The sequence below is a fragment of the Trachypithecus francoisi genome, unplaced genomic scaffold (assembly GCF_009764315.1).
Source record: "Trachypithecus francoisi isolate TF-2019V2 unplaced genomic scaffold, Tfra_2.0 Lachesis_group5, whole genome shotgun sequence".
Lineage (NCBI taxonomy): Eukaryota > Metazoa > Chordata > Mammalia > Primates > Cercopithecidae > Trachypithecus > Trachypithecus francoisi.
The window spans coordinates 63,383,856-63,398,050 of NW_022681470.1; the positions used below are offsets into that span (position 1 = coordinate 63,383,856).

A 14,195-nucleotide genomic window follows, 5' to 3' on the forward strand; every position below is an offset into this window, starting at 1 on the left:
AAAAGATGAAAGCCTTGATATCATTTAGCTCCTGTTCCGGGGAAGGAAACAGACAATAACAGATATATCAGGTGGAATAAGTGCTTAGAAGAAAAATAAAAAAGAGTAAAGAAAGGAGGGAGAGTGCAGGGGTCTGAATGAAAGGAGGGAGAAGCACTGTAGTTGAGGTGGACAGCAGAGACATGTCTGAGAAGACAGTGTACAAGCAGCAACCCAGAGGAGGGGAAAGCATGCCATGGGGCCATTTAAAACCCCAGAGTCATGGTAGTAGCAAGTTTGGATTTGGATTTGGGAAGCAATTAGAAGATTTTTTTTTTTTTTTGAGACAAAGTCTCGCTCTATCTCCAGACTGGAGTACAGTAGAGCGATCTTGGCTGTCTGCAACCTCCGCCTCTTGGGTTCAAGCGATTCTGCCTCAGCCTCCTGAGTAGCTGGGACCACAGGCGTGTGCCACCAGCCCAGCTAATTTTTGTATTTTTAGTAGACACAGGGTTTCACCATGTTGGCCAGGATGGTCTTGATCTCTTGACCTCGTGATCCACCCGCCTCAGCCTCCCAAAGTGCTGGGATTACAGGCGTGAGCCTGTAATTACACCACGCCTGGCCTAGATATTTCTTTAAAAATAAAAATCCAGGCCGGGCGCGGTGGCTCACGCCTGTAATCCCAGCACTTTGGGAGGCCGAGGCGGGCGGATCACAAGGTCAGGAGATCGAGACCATGGTGAAACCCCGTCTCTACTAAAAATACAAAAAAATTAGCCGGGCGCGGTTGCGGGCGCCTGTAGTCCCAGCTACTCAGGAGGCTGAGGCAGGAGAATGGTGTGAACCCGGGAGGCGGAGCTTGCAGTGAGCCGAGATCCGGCCACAGCACTCCAGCCTGGGCGGCAGAGCGAGACTCCGCCTCAAAAAAAAAATAAAAATAAAAATAAAAATCCAGTTTTTTTATACTCTTACACTAGACACAGCCTTCAGGGACTTCAAAGATTATTAACACCATGACATTTTACACAAAACTGTGTGCATTTATATGTGCACATACATGAATTTTTCTGGGGAGAGAATCCCTAGTTTTTGTCAAGTTATTGAAGGAACTTGTGTCCCCTAAATAGTTAAGAACCACTGCTTTAAGCCGGGCGCAGTAGCTCACACCTGTAATCCCAGCACGTTGGGAGTTCAAGGCGGGTGGATCACCTGAGGTCAGGAGTTTGAGACCAACCTGGCCAACATGGTGAAACCCTCTCTCTACTAAAAATACAAAAATTGGCCAGGCGCAGTGGCGCACGCTGAGGCAGGAGAATCACTTGAACCTGGGAGTCGGAGGCTACAGTGAGCCAAGATCGTGTCACTGCACTCCAGCCTGGCGACAGAGTGAGACTCTGTCTCAGAAAAAAAAAAAAAAAAAAACAAACGAAAACACTGCTTCAGCCCCTAAACTTAGAACCACTGTATATTGGAAAAGAAAAATGGATTTTATTCTATATTTTGATGGGAGTAAGAAAATAGACCTAGATTTATGAGATCACAGTCCACGAAGATGTGTCCTCTTCAAGCTCCTGGTCATTGTAGCCACCTATGAATTGAACAGTCCTTACCTTAGCAGGCTTCCCAACATTTTTCATCTTTCACAGAGCTTTGACTCAGGACTCTCAGGACTAGAGTTTGTTTCCCTTTGACCATCAGGCTTCCCAGACACTACTGGTTTTCTTTTATGTTACCAAAACATTGTCAGATCACTCTAAAGGATCAGGGCCTTCCTCCTCTTTGTCCCTCCATGACACCAGGAACTGGCCAGGCTTGGATTAGCTACAGCTTAAGACTGTGGCACCTCACGCCTCAGTTGTACGCACTGAGGTTACCAAGGTGATTATCGCTCCTGTCTCTCCCCAGTTTTAATTTGACTAGGAAATAGACTTAGAAACTTCCCTCCGTCTTTTCTAAATCTCTGCTCTCTTTGAACTCAGGATCCGGGGAAGGATTATACACTTTTAAGAACTCCTGTGAAGCGGTCCAATGAAATTTGTAACCTCCCCCATTGCTGGCCTCTCTGCATTTGATTCTAGGCCCTAGAAACAGTGATTCCCAACTCTTTCTTCCCATCACGTCCGTAATACCACTCTTCAAGTCCTTCAGTGATTCACAAATGGACAGGGGCTACATCTCCAGGAGGGGAGAGAACCATTGAGTCAGAGGAAATGGACTTTGTAATGTGAGACTGGATGAGGGGTACACTACAGAAACAAACTCTGCAATCATTTCTGAAGAACAGCTATTCAGATGGAGAAAGCTGAGTCTCAGGCCTCTAGTTTCCCAACAGAGGATCTTTGGTTCCTTCTCAGAATCAAATCCTGCCGATGCCCATAAGGGAGACTCCTCAGCAGAGCTCACAGCTCTGCAGACTGTGTTGGGGAGGTATCCAGAGCTGGCCCAGCCCTCAATGCCTGGATGGGCAAGACCCAATGGGACTCATCAGGTGCAATGGCTCATTGAAGACCTTGGGTCCTTGGCCAAGGTTGGAGGTGTGGCTGGAACAGCTGCTGGCTGAGAAAGGGAGAGTTCCCAGAATAAATAAATACCCGAGAATGAAGTCAGCCTGCATCCAAAGGAAGCCCGAGCAGAAGCCAAATGGCATGCTGACCTTTTCCTGAATAAATCCTGAATGTAATAATATAGAGGAGATTATGAACATGAAAAACAGTTGCATTCGCTGTTCTAGGAAGAAATTCACTGGCTTGGTGGAATACAACAGCTAATCAGTTGGCTATTTTTTAGTAAGTCTAGAAGCTAGAAAGGAATATCCCTAATAATTTGATTATTTTGTTATGCAAGAAGGTACACAATGCACAGTGCCTGTGCCTCTGACCATATGTTTACCAGGGCAGCCTGAGGGTCCCTGTCTGCCCTGGCAGCTTAGTGTGTTGGTGTATAGGAGCCATATTCAGCTCTGCAGAGTGACATGTTCTCAAGGTCATGTGGCTTTTGGTAGATAAGATCCGAAGATAGGGATGAGGATGGGGTGGTAAGTAGAATTTGAAATGGGAGCTGGAAAGAGAGAAGGGGTCAGAGCTGCAAACTAGCTACCTCTAGTTTGCTTTTCCTGAACTCCTGAATGACCATTCTGGTGATTACTCTTCTCCCCAGCTTACTTTCTGGAAAGCTTCTGACACCCAGAAAGGCAGGTGGCAATTTGTGGACCTTCTGCTTTTGCTCTTGGCAGCGCCTCCTGTGATTGTGTTTTCTGGGCACTCATGCGAGAGCTTTCCAGCTTACCCCCTTTCCCTTCTCCTCCAGTTTATCACAGTTCAGTGAAGAGAACATGATGGACCCCTACAACCTCGCCATCTGCTTCGGGCCCTCGCTGATGTCAGTGCCGGAGGGCCACGACCAGGTGTCCTGCCAAGCCCACGTGAATGAGCTGATCAAAACCATCATCATCCAGCATGAGAACATCTTCCCAAGCCCCAGGGAGCTGGAGGGCCCTGTCTACAGCAGAGGAGGAAGCATGGAGGATTACTGGTAGGGGGCTTGGGACGGGAGGAGGGGAGGGATTCACTAGCACACACTGGCATGGGAGCCAGATGGCCACACAAAAACCAAAGGGAAACATCCAGATCCTCGCAACTCCTCACTCCCAGGCTGCCAGGGTCTGGGGATGGTATAGGCAGCCCCCACCTCGGCCCCACCCACAGACTAAATGCCACTTCTTGCCACCTCCCTTTTTGATGAGTTCTGAGTGGCAAGGGACTATTTTGAAAGATATTGACAACATTAATTGTGATACTAATCTCTAAGAAAGGACTTTTTATAAAGTTGCATGTTTATTAATCAACAGTGTCTCTCGGGCTTCTACTCTGCTGTGTATTGTGAGAAAAACCATCCTGGGTCCCAGGGAATTGCCTTCTTATTGGGAAGAGTTTAGATAAAAGGCATATATTCCTGACTGAGTTTGTAAGCTGGCGCTTCAGAATGATTTTAGAAATTTGTGAAGAGAAAGAAGGGTCAGCCTTGTTTTTGGCAGGTTAGGGATGGTCCTCCCCTGAAGCAGCATTCCATTCTGTGGTGCCAGGTTTTCCATGACCTCGCTTCGGAACAGAGATCTAAAAGGAATCCCTGGGATATATCTTTGCTAGACCCCTCTGTTAGACAAAGAACAAATCACTATTTCCATTTTATGGATGAAGTCGCTGCAACCCAGAAAGCCCAGTGACAGTATTTTAGTCCACTTTAGTGATGAGAATTTAACCCCAATCTCATCTCTTAGTACAGGATACAGTCCGTTACCCCATGCTGCCTGCCATGGTACCATTTACAGTGTCATTTTTTTTCTAAACACAAAGACAACTGCCTCTCTCTTTTAATCCCTAACGTCCCTACCTCCCCCCTCCTCCTCCCCCTCCCTTCTTCCCCTAAATAGTGTTTCAGCCTGAGCTGAAAGCACAAGCCAGCCCAAATCGGATTCCGTCTGAATTCAACATCTGGAACCAATTCGGCCAGCCCCATTGCTATCGACTGAGGTAGGGGAGGACAGGGGAGGTTGTTTACTTAATTAGAGGCCAATTGGGCCACACTTCTCCCTGACCCCCACAGAGCATCCTCTTGCCCAAAGAGTGAAGAACATGGCATTTGTGTTCTGTGAACATAGTAATATCAGTGACATCCCTGGGTTCATCCCTCTCTGCTGTACTGCAGATTTCAGTGTCTGGGTCCAAGCTGGAGGAACCTATGCTGGCCAGCTGGGAGAGAAAGCTTTTTGTCACCGACAGATGGTTGGTGGTGACTGGGGAGGTTGTTGGTCACTTTAGGTCTCAGCCTACTGGATGATGAGCTCCAGGGAGCTGTCCTTGTGCATGTGACTTAGAGCTTTGGTTTTTCCCCTTGCATGAGTGGTGGCAAGCTGTAGAATAGCATTTCCTTCCTTCTAAAATCAGGCAGAACCTCCGCCCTCACTTCTGAAACATCAAACCACTGCAGGCTCTGTTCCAGTGCCCAGGGCACAGAGACCCCTACAGCCCTGGCCCCTGAGTCCCAGCCCAGTGGGACAGAGTCCTGGAGGGGTGTGGCTCAGGGGCACAGACAGGCAGGTGCCTTCCTCCAGTTTTCCTCCAAGGTATTCTCCCAACCTACCCACCTATTTCTTGTGCACTCAACATTTATTAGCAGCCTCTGGAAAAACCACAAGATTAGTCAGGGAACATTACTACCACAGACTGGGTGGGAGGCCAGAAGCACCTGAGGAACAAGAGTCGGCGACCTTGGGTTGAGAGGGACCTTTCAACCACTGGATTCACACCCACCTGGAAGGCTCATGGCCCCTCCTCTCCCTTCTTCGGGAAGTGAGAGAAATGCCAGCCCTGGGAGCTAAGGCGGTGAAGGAGGTGAGTGAGGGTGGTAGAAGGGGAGATAGAGCACTAAGAAGAGAATGGAGAATGGTCAGGAGAACCAAACAGCCATGGAAAGGAGAGCGCCAGGCCACATGGCCTCCCCACAGCTATGGAGAGGAGAGACAAATCCATTTCACCACGCTTTCCGGTCCTGAAACTGGAACCCAGTTTTCTGGGACTACCTGTTGGGTGGTATGGTGGGCTGCTCCTGAGACCTCAGGTATTTTTGGGCGTGGGTGGGTGCACAAGGGCAAAGGCTGGGGATGGGGTGTGTTTCGAGAGAAGCATAGGATTTTAGGGCTAGAAGAGACCTCAGAAAGCATCCTCTTGCCTTTCTCATAAAGCAGTGGTTTTCAAAGTGAGGTCCCTGGATCAACAGCATCTGTGTCACAAAGGACTGGTTAGAAATGCACACTATTTGGCTCCACAAAGACCCAGTGACACAGAAACTCTGAGGGTGGGGCAGTGTTTTTTAACAAGCCTTCCATGGCTCCCTGAAGTTTGAAACTATTGCCTTACTGGCTGGCTATGTAAATAAACTTGAAGCCCTGAGGGAAAGTTTATCTTTGAACCTCTGCCCCGCCACCCCTAGCACCTCAAGGGTTTCCAGAACATCACAAAATTCATCAGATTCATCAGATGGTTTTTAGCCCTAGAAAACAATGAGAAATTGTGCCTACATTTTTTGACAAAGAAGAATCCCCATTTATATTCTTCTAGAATGTTCTCTGGAGCCTGAGAAACCTCCTTAGAAGTGACTTGCTCTACACAGGACGAGTTCTGAACTGGTCACCCTGTCTTTGAGGAACTTCCCAGGAGTGTAGGATCCATCTCATGGGGAAAGAGGCTGGAGGGTTCCAAGGTGGAAACTGTGCGGCCGGGCTGCCAGGCTGAATGGGTGATGGTGCTTTCACACAACTGCCTGGAAAGCCTCACCTGTTACTGCCTACTACCAGAGGAAGAACTTTAGAAATGAACAGTTTCTCTACTTTTCAGGAAGTAAGAACTTCCTGGTGCCCATCCTCATGAATTTTGAAGTCCATGAGCCAGGAGATCAGGAATAGAAATGACTTTCCTAGTAACCTGCCTATCCTTTCTCGATTCCTTACACTGGATGATTTTTTTTTTTTTTTAAGACAAGATCTTGCTCTGTCACCCAGGCCAGAGTGCAGTGGCACGATCATGGCTCACTGCAGCCTCGACCTCCCAGACTCAAGCAATCCTCCCACCTCAGCCTCCAGAGTAGCTAGAACCACAGCATGCACACTGGCTTTTTTTTTTTTTTTTTCTTTTTTTGTAGAGACAGGATCTCACTAAGTTGCCCAGACTGGTCCCAAACTCCTAGACTCAAATGATCCTCCCAAAGTGGTGGGATTACAAGCATGAGCCACTGTGCCTGACCTACCCTGAATGATTTTAAATTTCATGAATTATTTCAAGAACTTGACCCAGCTTCTATCCCCTGCCCTCTAGTCCATAGCAAAATCCTGCCCTCTAGCCCATAGCAGATTCTTCCTCCCCTACTTTTGTTTCCCACCCACTCCTATGACTCGCCTTCCACTTTTTCACCAGTTCACAATCTAAACTACAAAGCAACCTAGAGGCACCAACCAAAATGAGAAAGAAGGGAAGCAAGGACTATTTATTAAGCACCCGCTCTGTGCCAAACGTTCCTAAATTACTTTATTAAGTCCTCACACAGCTGAGGATATAGATCATTATCTTCGGTTTATAGATGAAGCAGCTGAGGCTTAAGGGAATTAAGTAACTTGCCCAGGATCACACAGCTACCAAGTATCAGAGCTGGTTTTCGGATCCAGTTTTATCTGATGCCGAAGCCCAGTGTTTCCCTTCCACCCTGCTTCCACCTTGAAAACCAGGAATGAATTCACGTAGAGAATCAGCCCTTGAGGAGTTGAGTTGTTCTCTATTTTCTAAAGAATTTAGCTTATACCTTCGAAAGGGCTTCCCTTTGTCTTGAGATATTCTAAGTTCCAAGTAGTCTCAAGTGGTTTTTGTAGCAGGAGCTAGACTGGAAAAACTCTAGAGCTTTGTATTTCATTATAAGCATTTGTCTGTTGTGTGCAGTTAGGATATAGAGAGCGTAAGATGGATTCAGTGCCCTTGTGCCAGGGAGGCTGTATGAAGGGGAAGACAAGAATTTTATAAGCAAATAAATGTTAATGTCCCGGTCCCTCTTGCTTCTGTTGCAGTGATAGCCCTCATGGTGAGACTACCTCGGTTGAAGACTCAACCCAGGATGTGACTGCAGAGCACCACACGAGCGATGACGGTACGAGGCCCTGCTTCCTGGTCGTGGGGACGCCAGGGGTGAAGCAGAAGGAAGTGATTATATATCGTGTGCATCTAATGAACCTGTATGCCCAGTGGTCCCCTGAGGACAGGCAGAGAGCTCCCTGTCCCAATTTCATTCTCTTCCTTCCTTGGAGAGATAGCCCACCTTCTCAAATAGAATTGCTCTGTATTAAACCAGAGGTGAAGAACTAGGCCTCCCATAGCCCTTCAGCCTTCTTGCCCCACCTCCCAGCTCCTTGTCTGGCCTGAGTGCAGCATGATGTTGGTCCCTTATCATAGCCTAGACTCCTGCCAGACAGCAGGAGAACAAAGTGAAGGAAAGCTCATATGAAAAACAGTAAGCAATTGGGTGTGGTGGCTCACGCCTGTAATCCCAACACTGGAAAGCCCAGGAGGGAGGATCACTTGAGTTCAAGAATTCAAGACCAGCCTGGGCAACATAGCCAGGCCCTGTCTCTTAAAAAAAAAAAAATAGTCTGGCATGATGGTGTGCAGCATCCCTGTAGTGCCAGCTACATGGGAGGCTGATGTAGGAAGATCCCTTAAGCCCAGGAGTTCAAGGCTGCAACAGGCTATGATTGTGCTACAGTACTCCAGCCTGGGTGAGACAGTGAGACCCTGTCTCAAAAAAAAAAAAAAAAACACAAAGAAACAGTAAGCCTGGGGTGCGAAATAGCAGAGCTGAGTGCCCCGAACCCAATAGAAGCAAGCCAGAGAGAGTGGGAATGAGGATGTAGAAACCGCATGCTTTCGTGCCTACCGACTGGAAAAACTGACCCTTTCCAAAGTACAGACATGCGAGTGCCGAGCAGGCTGGTGGGCATGCATCAAGGGGAGGAATGCTCAGCTGTCATCCTCAGGCCCCTCAGCAGTGCCCATGCTTTGTGAGGGTCTGTCCAGCCAGCACATTTCCCCTGCTTCCAACAGCTCCACACCTCCATTTCTGTATCACATGGGCTCTGGAAGTCTCAGCAGCTGACAAGGAGCCTCAGAATTTTCTGGGCACAAGAATGAAATGGCACAGTCTGTGGAGCTTTCCCTGTTCCTGCCTTGCTGAGAATTCTGCAATTCTTGGCCAGCTTTTAAAGGAGAAAAAAAAATAGGACTGCTTATTTAGATCCTGATGTCGTAAGGATCCATATGATCATTTGCTACATTCAAGGAGGGGAGTAGGTGAACTAGGAAAATGAGTAATGGGTTAGAGCCTACCTCGTGGCCAACTCTGCTAGAGGCTTTCTGTATGTTCTCTCTTAATCCCTAGTGAAATTGATATGGCCGCTATTTTACGGTTGAGAAAATGCAGGTCAGGGAGGTCGAGTAACGTTCCCGAGGCTATAGAGAACTGAGATGGGTATATTTAGACAGGCCTTCTCTGACCAGCCTCCTATAGTGAAATCTCTAACCCCTCCTGTTCAGGAGCAGACCCACCAGCTAGGGCCGTCTAGGCATGGTCTTATTTTTAAGCAACCTTTCTCTCTACTTCCCAGAATAGCTGACTTTCATCTCAGGTTCCAGCTTTCTGGGAGCCTTCTCTTTGCTCTTTGATCTCTACCGCAGCCTAGCACAGATGAAGATAATGATAACAATAAGTCATGCACACATACCACTTACTATGGGCTGGACACTGTTCTAAGCACTTTTACAAATTGTAATTCATTGACCTTCATGACAACTTCATGAAAAAGACACTATCATTATCTCCATGTTAACAGATGAGGAGACAGAAGCCCATACAAAAATGAAGATACATTGCATTTGTAAACCCCTTGTACTTTTTCAGGTTACTTTCATGTGCATTTTTGTCATAGATTGGTCACAAAATGTATTTCCATATTTTGCTCCTTGAAAAGTTGATTGAGCAAGTTATTTTCTCTTTTTAGAGACGAAAAGTTCACATTCTACTTACTAGGGGGACTGGATAACATAAAATATTTAGAATACAGTATGATACATTTTCTACAATTATTGGAATTATTATATAATCAGAAAAGAAATAATGCTTAAAAATATAGTATGGCAAGTTTGATGATAGATGTCAAAGCATGAAGAGCTTTAAAAGAAGTTACTGTAGAAAGCAGGGGATGCGGCCGGGCACTGTGGCTCACACCTGTAATCCCAGCACTTTGGGAGGCCGAGGCGGGCGGATCACGAGGTCAGGAGATCGAGACCATCCTGGCTAACATGGTGAAACCCATCTCTATTAATAATACAAAAAATTAGCTGGACTTGGTGGCACACGTCTGTAGTCCCAGCTACTCGGGAGGCTGAGGCAGGAGAATCACTTAAACCCGGGAGGCAGAGGTTGCAGTGAGCCAAGATCGAGCCACTGCACTCCAGCCTGAGCGACAGAGTAAGACTCCGTCTCAGAAAAAAAAAGAAAAAGCAGGAGATGTTGAGTTGTGTTGTGATGTGTTTCATCAGGCAGGTAAAAGAGAAGAAGGTTCCTGGTAGAGGGAACAGTGTAAGCAAAGGCAGGTAAAAGATGATACCAGTGCTTTCAGGATAATGGTACAGTCTGCATGGGAGTTACTTGCTTTATAGATCATCCATGGCTTCATTTTCCCACTAAGTTATCTTCCCACCACTGTAAGTTCAGCTAATTCAGCTTTTCCACCCAGTTTCCTGAGTCTGCAGGTCCCAAGAACATGTATTTACTTCTTTTCCACCCTTCTCAGAGTGTGAGCCCATCGAGGCCATTGCCAAGTTTGACTACGTGGGCCGGACAGCCCGAGAGCTGTCCTTTAAGAAGGGAGCATCCCTGCTGCTTTACCAGCGGGCTTCCGACGACTGGTGGGAAGGCCGGCACAATGGCATCGACGGACTCATCCCCCATCAGTACATCGTGGTCCAAGACACGTATGTTGGGCCCATGGCATCTTTGCGGGTGGTCCCCAGCTGCTCTGGGGGAGTGAGACTTCATTTCTGGAGCCACAGGACTATGAGGGAGGCCAACCCCTGGGGGTGTCCGGTGCAGTCCTGAGGCTCACACAGTTCCTTGAAGAGCCCCCCCACCCCACTCCCTGCACTCAGTGGAGAATTTTTTTAAATCTCTCCACTATCTGTGCCCCCTGCAAATCACCCCCTAATCCAGTCATTTTAGAAACCTGCCAGCCAGCCAGCACTCATCCATATTTATACCTGATGAGTGATAACAAGGGGTTTTTATTTGACCACCTCTATTTCTTTTTTTTTTTTTTTTTTTTTTTTAATTTTTTTTTATTATACTTTAAGTTCTAGGGTACATGTGCATGACGTTTATATCATGTATAGACCACCTCTATTTCTTTTCTCGAAAGATCAGGCTGGGAAAACGTTTTTGCCTCCCCCCCCCCTTTTTTTTTTTTTTTTTTTAACAACTATGCTCACCCCAACCTGTTGAGCCACTCTTTCACTTGCAAACTAAAATGACTAGTTTTCTAGGAGAAATCTGGCTTAAGCAGTCTTATGGAAGTGACCTAGTTCATTTAACCAAGATGAGGTTGATTTGGGGTAAGATGGGGGAAGGAGGGAAAAGGATGTCAAGGAACAAAGGAAACCTGAACTGCTCCCAGAGAGATCTCATCTGATAGGCTGTTGGTTGATTCTCACACTTTGAAGCAGTTGTCCCGTGGGCCCACCCAAGCCTGCCCCCTGTCCCTTTGCCCTGCCTCTGTCCCCAGCTCCCCTCCCTTGGATACGATGCTGTCAGTGTTTTTAGTCCTTCCCTTAATATTATTTTTTAAAGGTTGATATCCTGAGTGAGTCTGCACCCTCCCAGCCTCTTCCCGGCTCGTTCTGCAGGGAAATCCTCCCTCTGTTGATAGCATCGCAAACCTGGTGGCAATCTGTGCGTGGACAGAACCCTCCCAAATTTAGCATTATGACTTCACTACAGGATCAAGAGAAGATGAATTGTGGGGGAGAAGGGGCTTTCTTTGTCATCAGTAGCCAGAGGGGCCAGGAGAGCAGTGGAGAGACCTGGGACCAGCTTGGATGCTCTGAGCGGGGCTAGAGGCGCTACGACAGTGTGTGGCAGTGTCCTGCCACGACGCCACCATCTCCAGAGCCACCACACAGTTGACTGTCCTTACCCGGCAGTGCTCAGGACCTCAGCTGATAAACCACAACCTGGACTTGCCGCCTCCTTCTCCAGGAGGCCGCCCCAGCACGGCCTCCCCAGGAAGCAGCATGGGGTAGAAGGCAGATGCCTCGAATCCAGGTGTCCCCTAGACACGCTTTCCTGAGGAGCTGAGGAGCCCGCAGAACTCAGCGGATTATTTATTTTTATTTAAACAACCCTTCAAAGGCCCTTAGGTTTCCTTGCCTCTGCTCACAGAACTAGCCCAGCCAGGTGTCGCTGCTGCCTCAGAGCTGTGTGGGGTCGCGTGTGTGTCGGGGGGCCATCTTGCCGATTTAACACTGCTTTTTGTGTTGTTGTTGTTTTCCCTCCTCCCTGCCTGCCTGCCCCTTCTCCCCCAGCGAGGACGGTGTCGTGGAGAGGTCCAGCCCCAAGTCTGAGATTGAGGTCATTTCTGAGCCACCTGAAGAAAAGGTGACAGCCAGAGCGGGGGCCAGCTGTCCCACTGGGGGTCATGTAGCCGATATTTATCTTGCAAACATCAACAAGTAAGCTCTGCTTTTCATTTTCTGCTCCCCTGAATGACTTGCAACACCCAGCCTCACCCTCTGGCCTAACCCCCCATCTCCATTCCTGTGCTGCACGTAGGGCTCCCAGCTCCCCCAGCCTAACAGTTTGCATGTGGTCACTGCTGCTGCAAGGCGGACAGGGCTGAGGATGCTGCTACAAGCCTCGGGGCAGGCCCAGGTCTCCAGCTAGCTGCCCTCGTGCTGTGGAAGGGTGCTTTACTATGTGTTCCCGCAGTGTCTGTCCACCCAGACCTTTGTGGCAGTCTTACAGCTAAAACTTTGACCAAAGCTTTGGTCACTTTATGCAACCTGGTTTTGTACTGTTTCTCAGAGGTGCCTTCTTTTTTCCAATCCATACTCAAATAATAGTCTTTGATGTCTGTCTTCCTTGACCCGTGTTCGTGCAAAGATTCAAAGTCTGTGTGTGGCTTCTACTAGGCTGATGTTACACCAGGTGGGTTTATTGAGATATCATGTGTCTGTTCCTCCCCCTGTCCTGCATTCACTCCTGTGGAGGAAAGGAGGCCACAATGTCCCTAAAGAAAGCTTTGTCCTGAGCTCTTCATTCATTGGCTAACCCCTACCTAGCTCCCTTTTCTTCTGCCCTTTCACACCGGGAGAAATAATTTTCCATTTTGTTCCTATTGCTTTGGCCCTGTGTACTATTCTACCCCCTTAGTCCCTTTGCAGATCCCCACTCCTGCTCAGCAGGCTCTTACCTTTGACCCCCAGCTTTCTCTGTGGCTGTTAGCAACATCCTGGGGTTTTAACTCCACCCACGCCCGATCTGGCTGTCTAGAGGGATTCTACGCCTGCGTGCTGCCGCCTCCCCAAGAGGCATTCGGGTTATTGGAGAACTAATCTCATCTCAAGGGGCCAGACACCAAGTCCCAAAGCCTCCAGACCTCTTTCCGCCAGACCCTGAAACCTGGCCCCGTGCCAGCAGGATGACAAGCCCCAGGGCGCTCCTGATGAATATGGATTGGAGATGATGTACAGTTTTTATTCCCCTCTGGCTTTTGAGGAATGAAATGATTTGCACTTTGAAAACCTGTTAACCATAGCCTCTGGACACTGAGACTGGAAGGAGAATAAAGGATGCTTGTTGTTTTTAAACTATACCAGGTTTCCCAGATCTCTTGGCTTTTTTCCACCCAGACGGTAGCAGGGGGAGTGGTTGGGGCACGTGGCTCTTTTCCATCTCTTTCACCCTCAAGTTAGTAAAGTCATTTATTCAGATCACTTACTGAGTGTAGTTATAATTTAATTCAGACCAGTTAAAAAAGAATTGAGGAGTTTCTGTTTCCCTTCAGCACACTGCCGTGCTGGGAGGGCAGGCCAATATCAAGTAACTGTGGGCTAATCACATTTTTTTTCTTATTTACAATTCTATGTTAATTATAACCCTACAATCAAAAGGCCGTAATCCTGTAATTAACCCAGAAACCAAGGTGGGGTTGGTGGAGGAAGAGTTAGATAATTAGTTCAGTACATATTTTTAAGCCATCATATATTTGATACCATTTGTACATAGAAATTGTAGAGAGTACTAACTGAAATGGTAAACAAAAAAAGAAAAAAAAAAGAGTATCTGGTAGAAAGTTAAGGTGGTTCCCTTGAACTCCTTGCTTGCTGGTGTCAGGAGTCTTGGGATGGGGTTCTTGGAGGACAAGCCTCATCACCTGGTGGGTGGGTGAGCGGCGGCCCCCGGGCATGTCTGGCCCTTAGGAGTGAGTTGGCCTTTCAGTTCTTACCTCCTGTCCCCCACACCACTCCTCCTCCCAAGTTCCTTCAGTTTCCTGAGTGCCCAGGTTCTCTCTCACCCCTGGGCCCTCACACCTGATGTCTCCTCACCTGGTCACCTCCTCCTCTCCC

The 14,195-nt window shown here is 47.9% G+C and overlaps 1 protein-coding gene across 10 annotated transcripts in view; it reads left to right on the forward strand.

Moving 5' to 3' along the window:
* The window catches only part of SRGAP2 (SLIT-ROBO Rho GTPase activating protein 2), a 255,006-nt gene that overhangs the window by 233,334 nt on the left and 7,477 nt on the right, over positions 1 to 14,195 (forward strand). For 6 of the 10 annotated variants that reach the window (XM_033198076.1, XM_033198071.1, XM_033198073.1 and 3 more), the window contains exons 18-21: positions 3,289 to 3,513; positions 7,592 to 7,671; positions 10,370 to 10,550; positions 12,153 to 12,299. In XM_033198076.1, coding sequence (XP_033053967.1) covers positions 3,289 to 3,513; positions 7,592 to 7,671; positions 10,370 to 10,550; positions 12,153 to 12,299 — 633 coding nt within the window. Of the gene's footprint in view, positions 1 to 3,288; positions 3,514 to 7,591; positions 7,672 to 10,369; positions 10,551 to 11,418; positions 13,442 to 14,195 lie in introns of those variants that run through there. The other 4 variants (XM_033198077.1, XM_033198078.1, XM_033198079.1 and 1 more) reach the window with 2 other exon arrangements.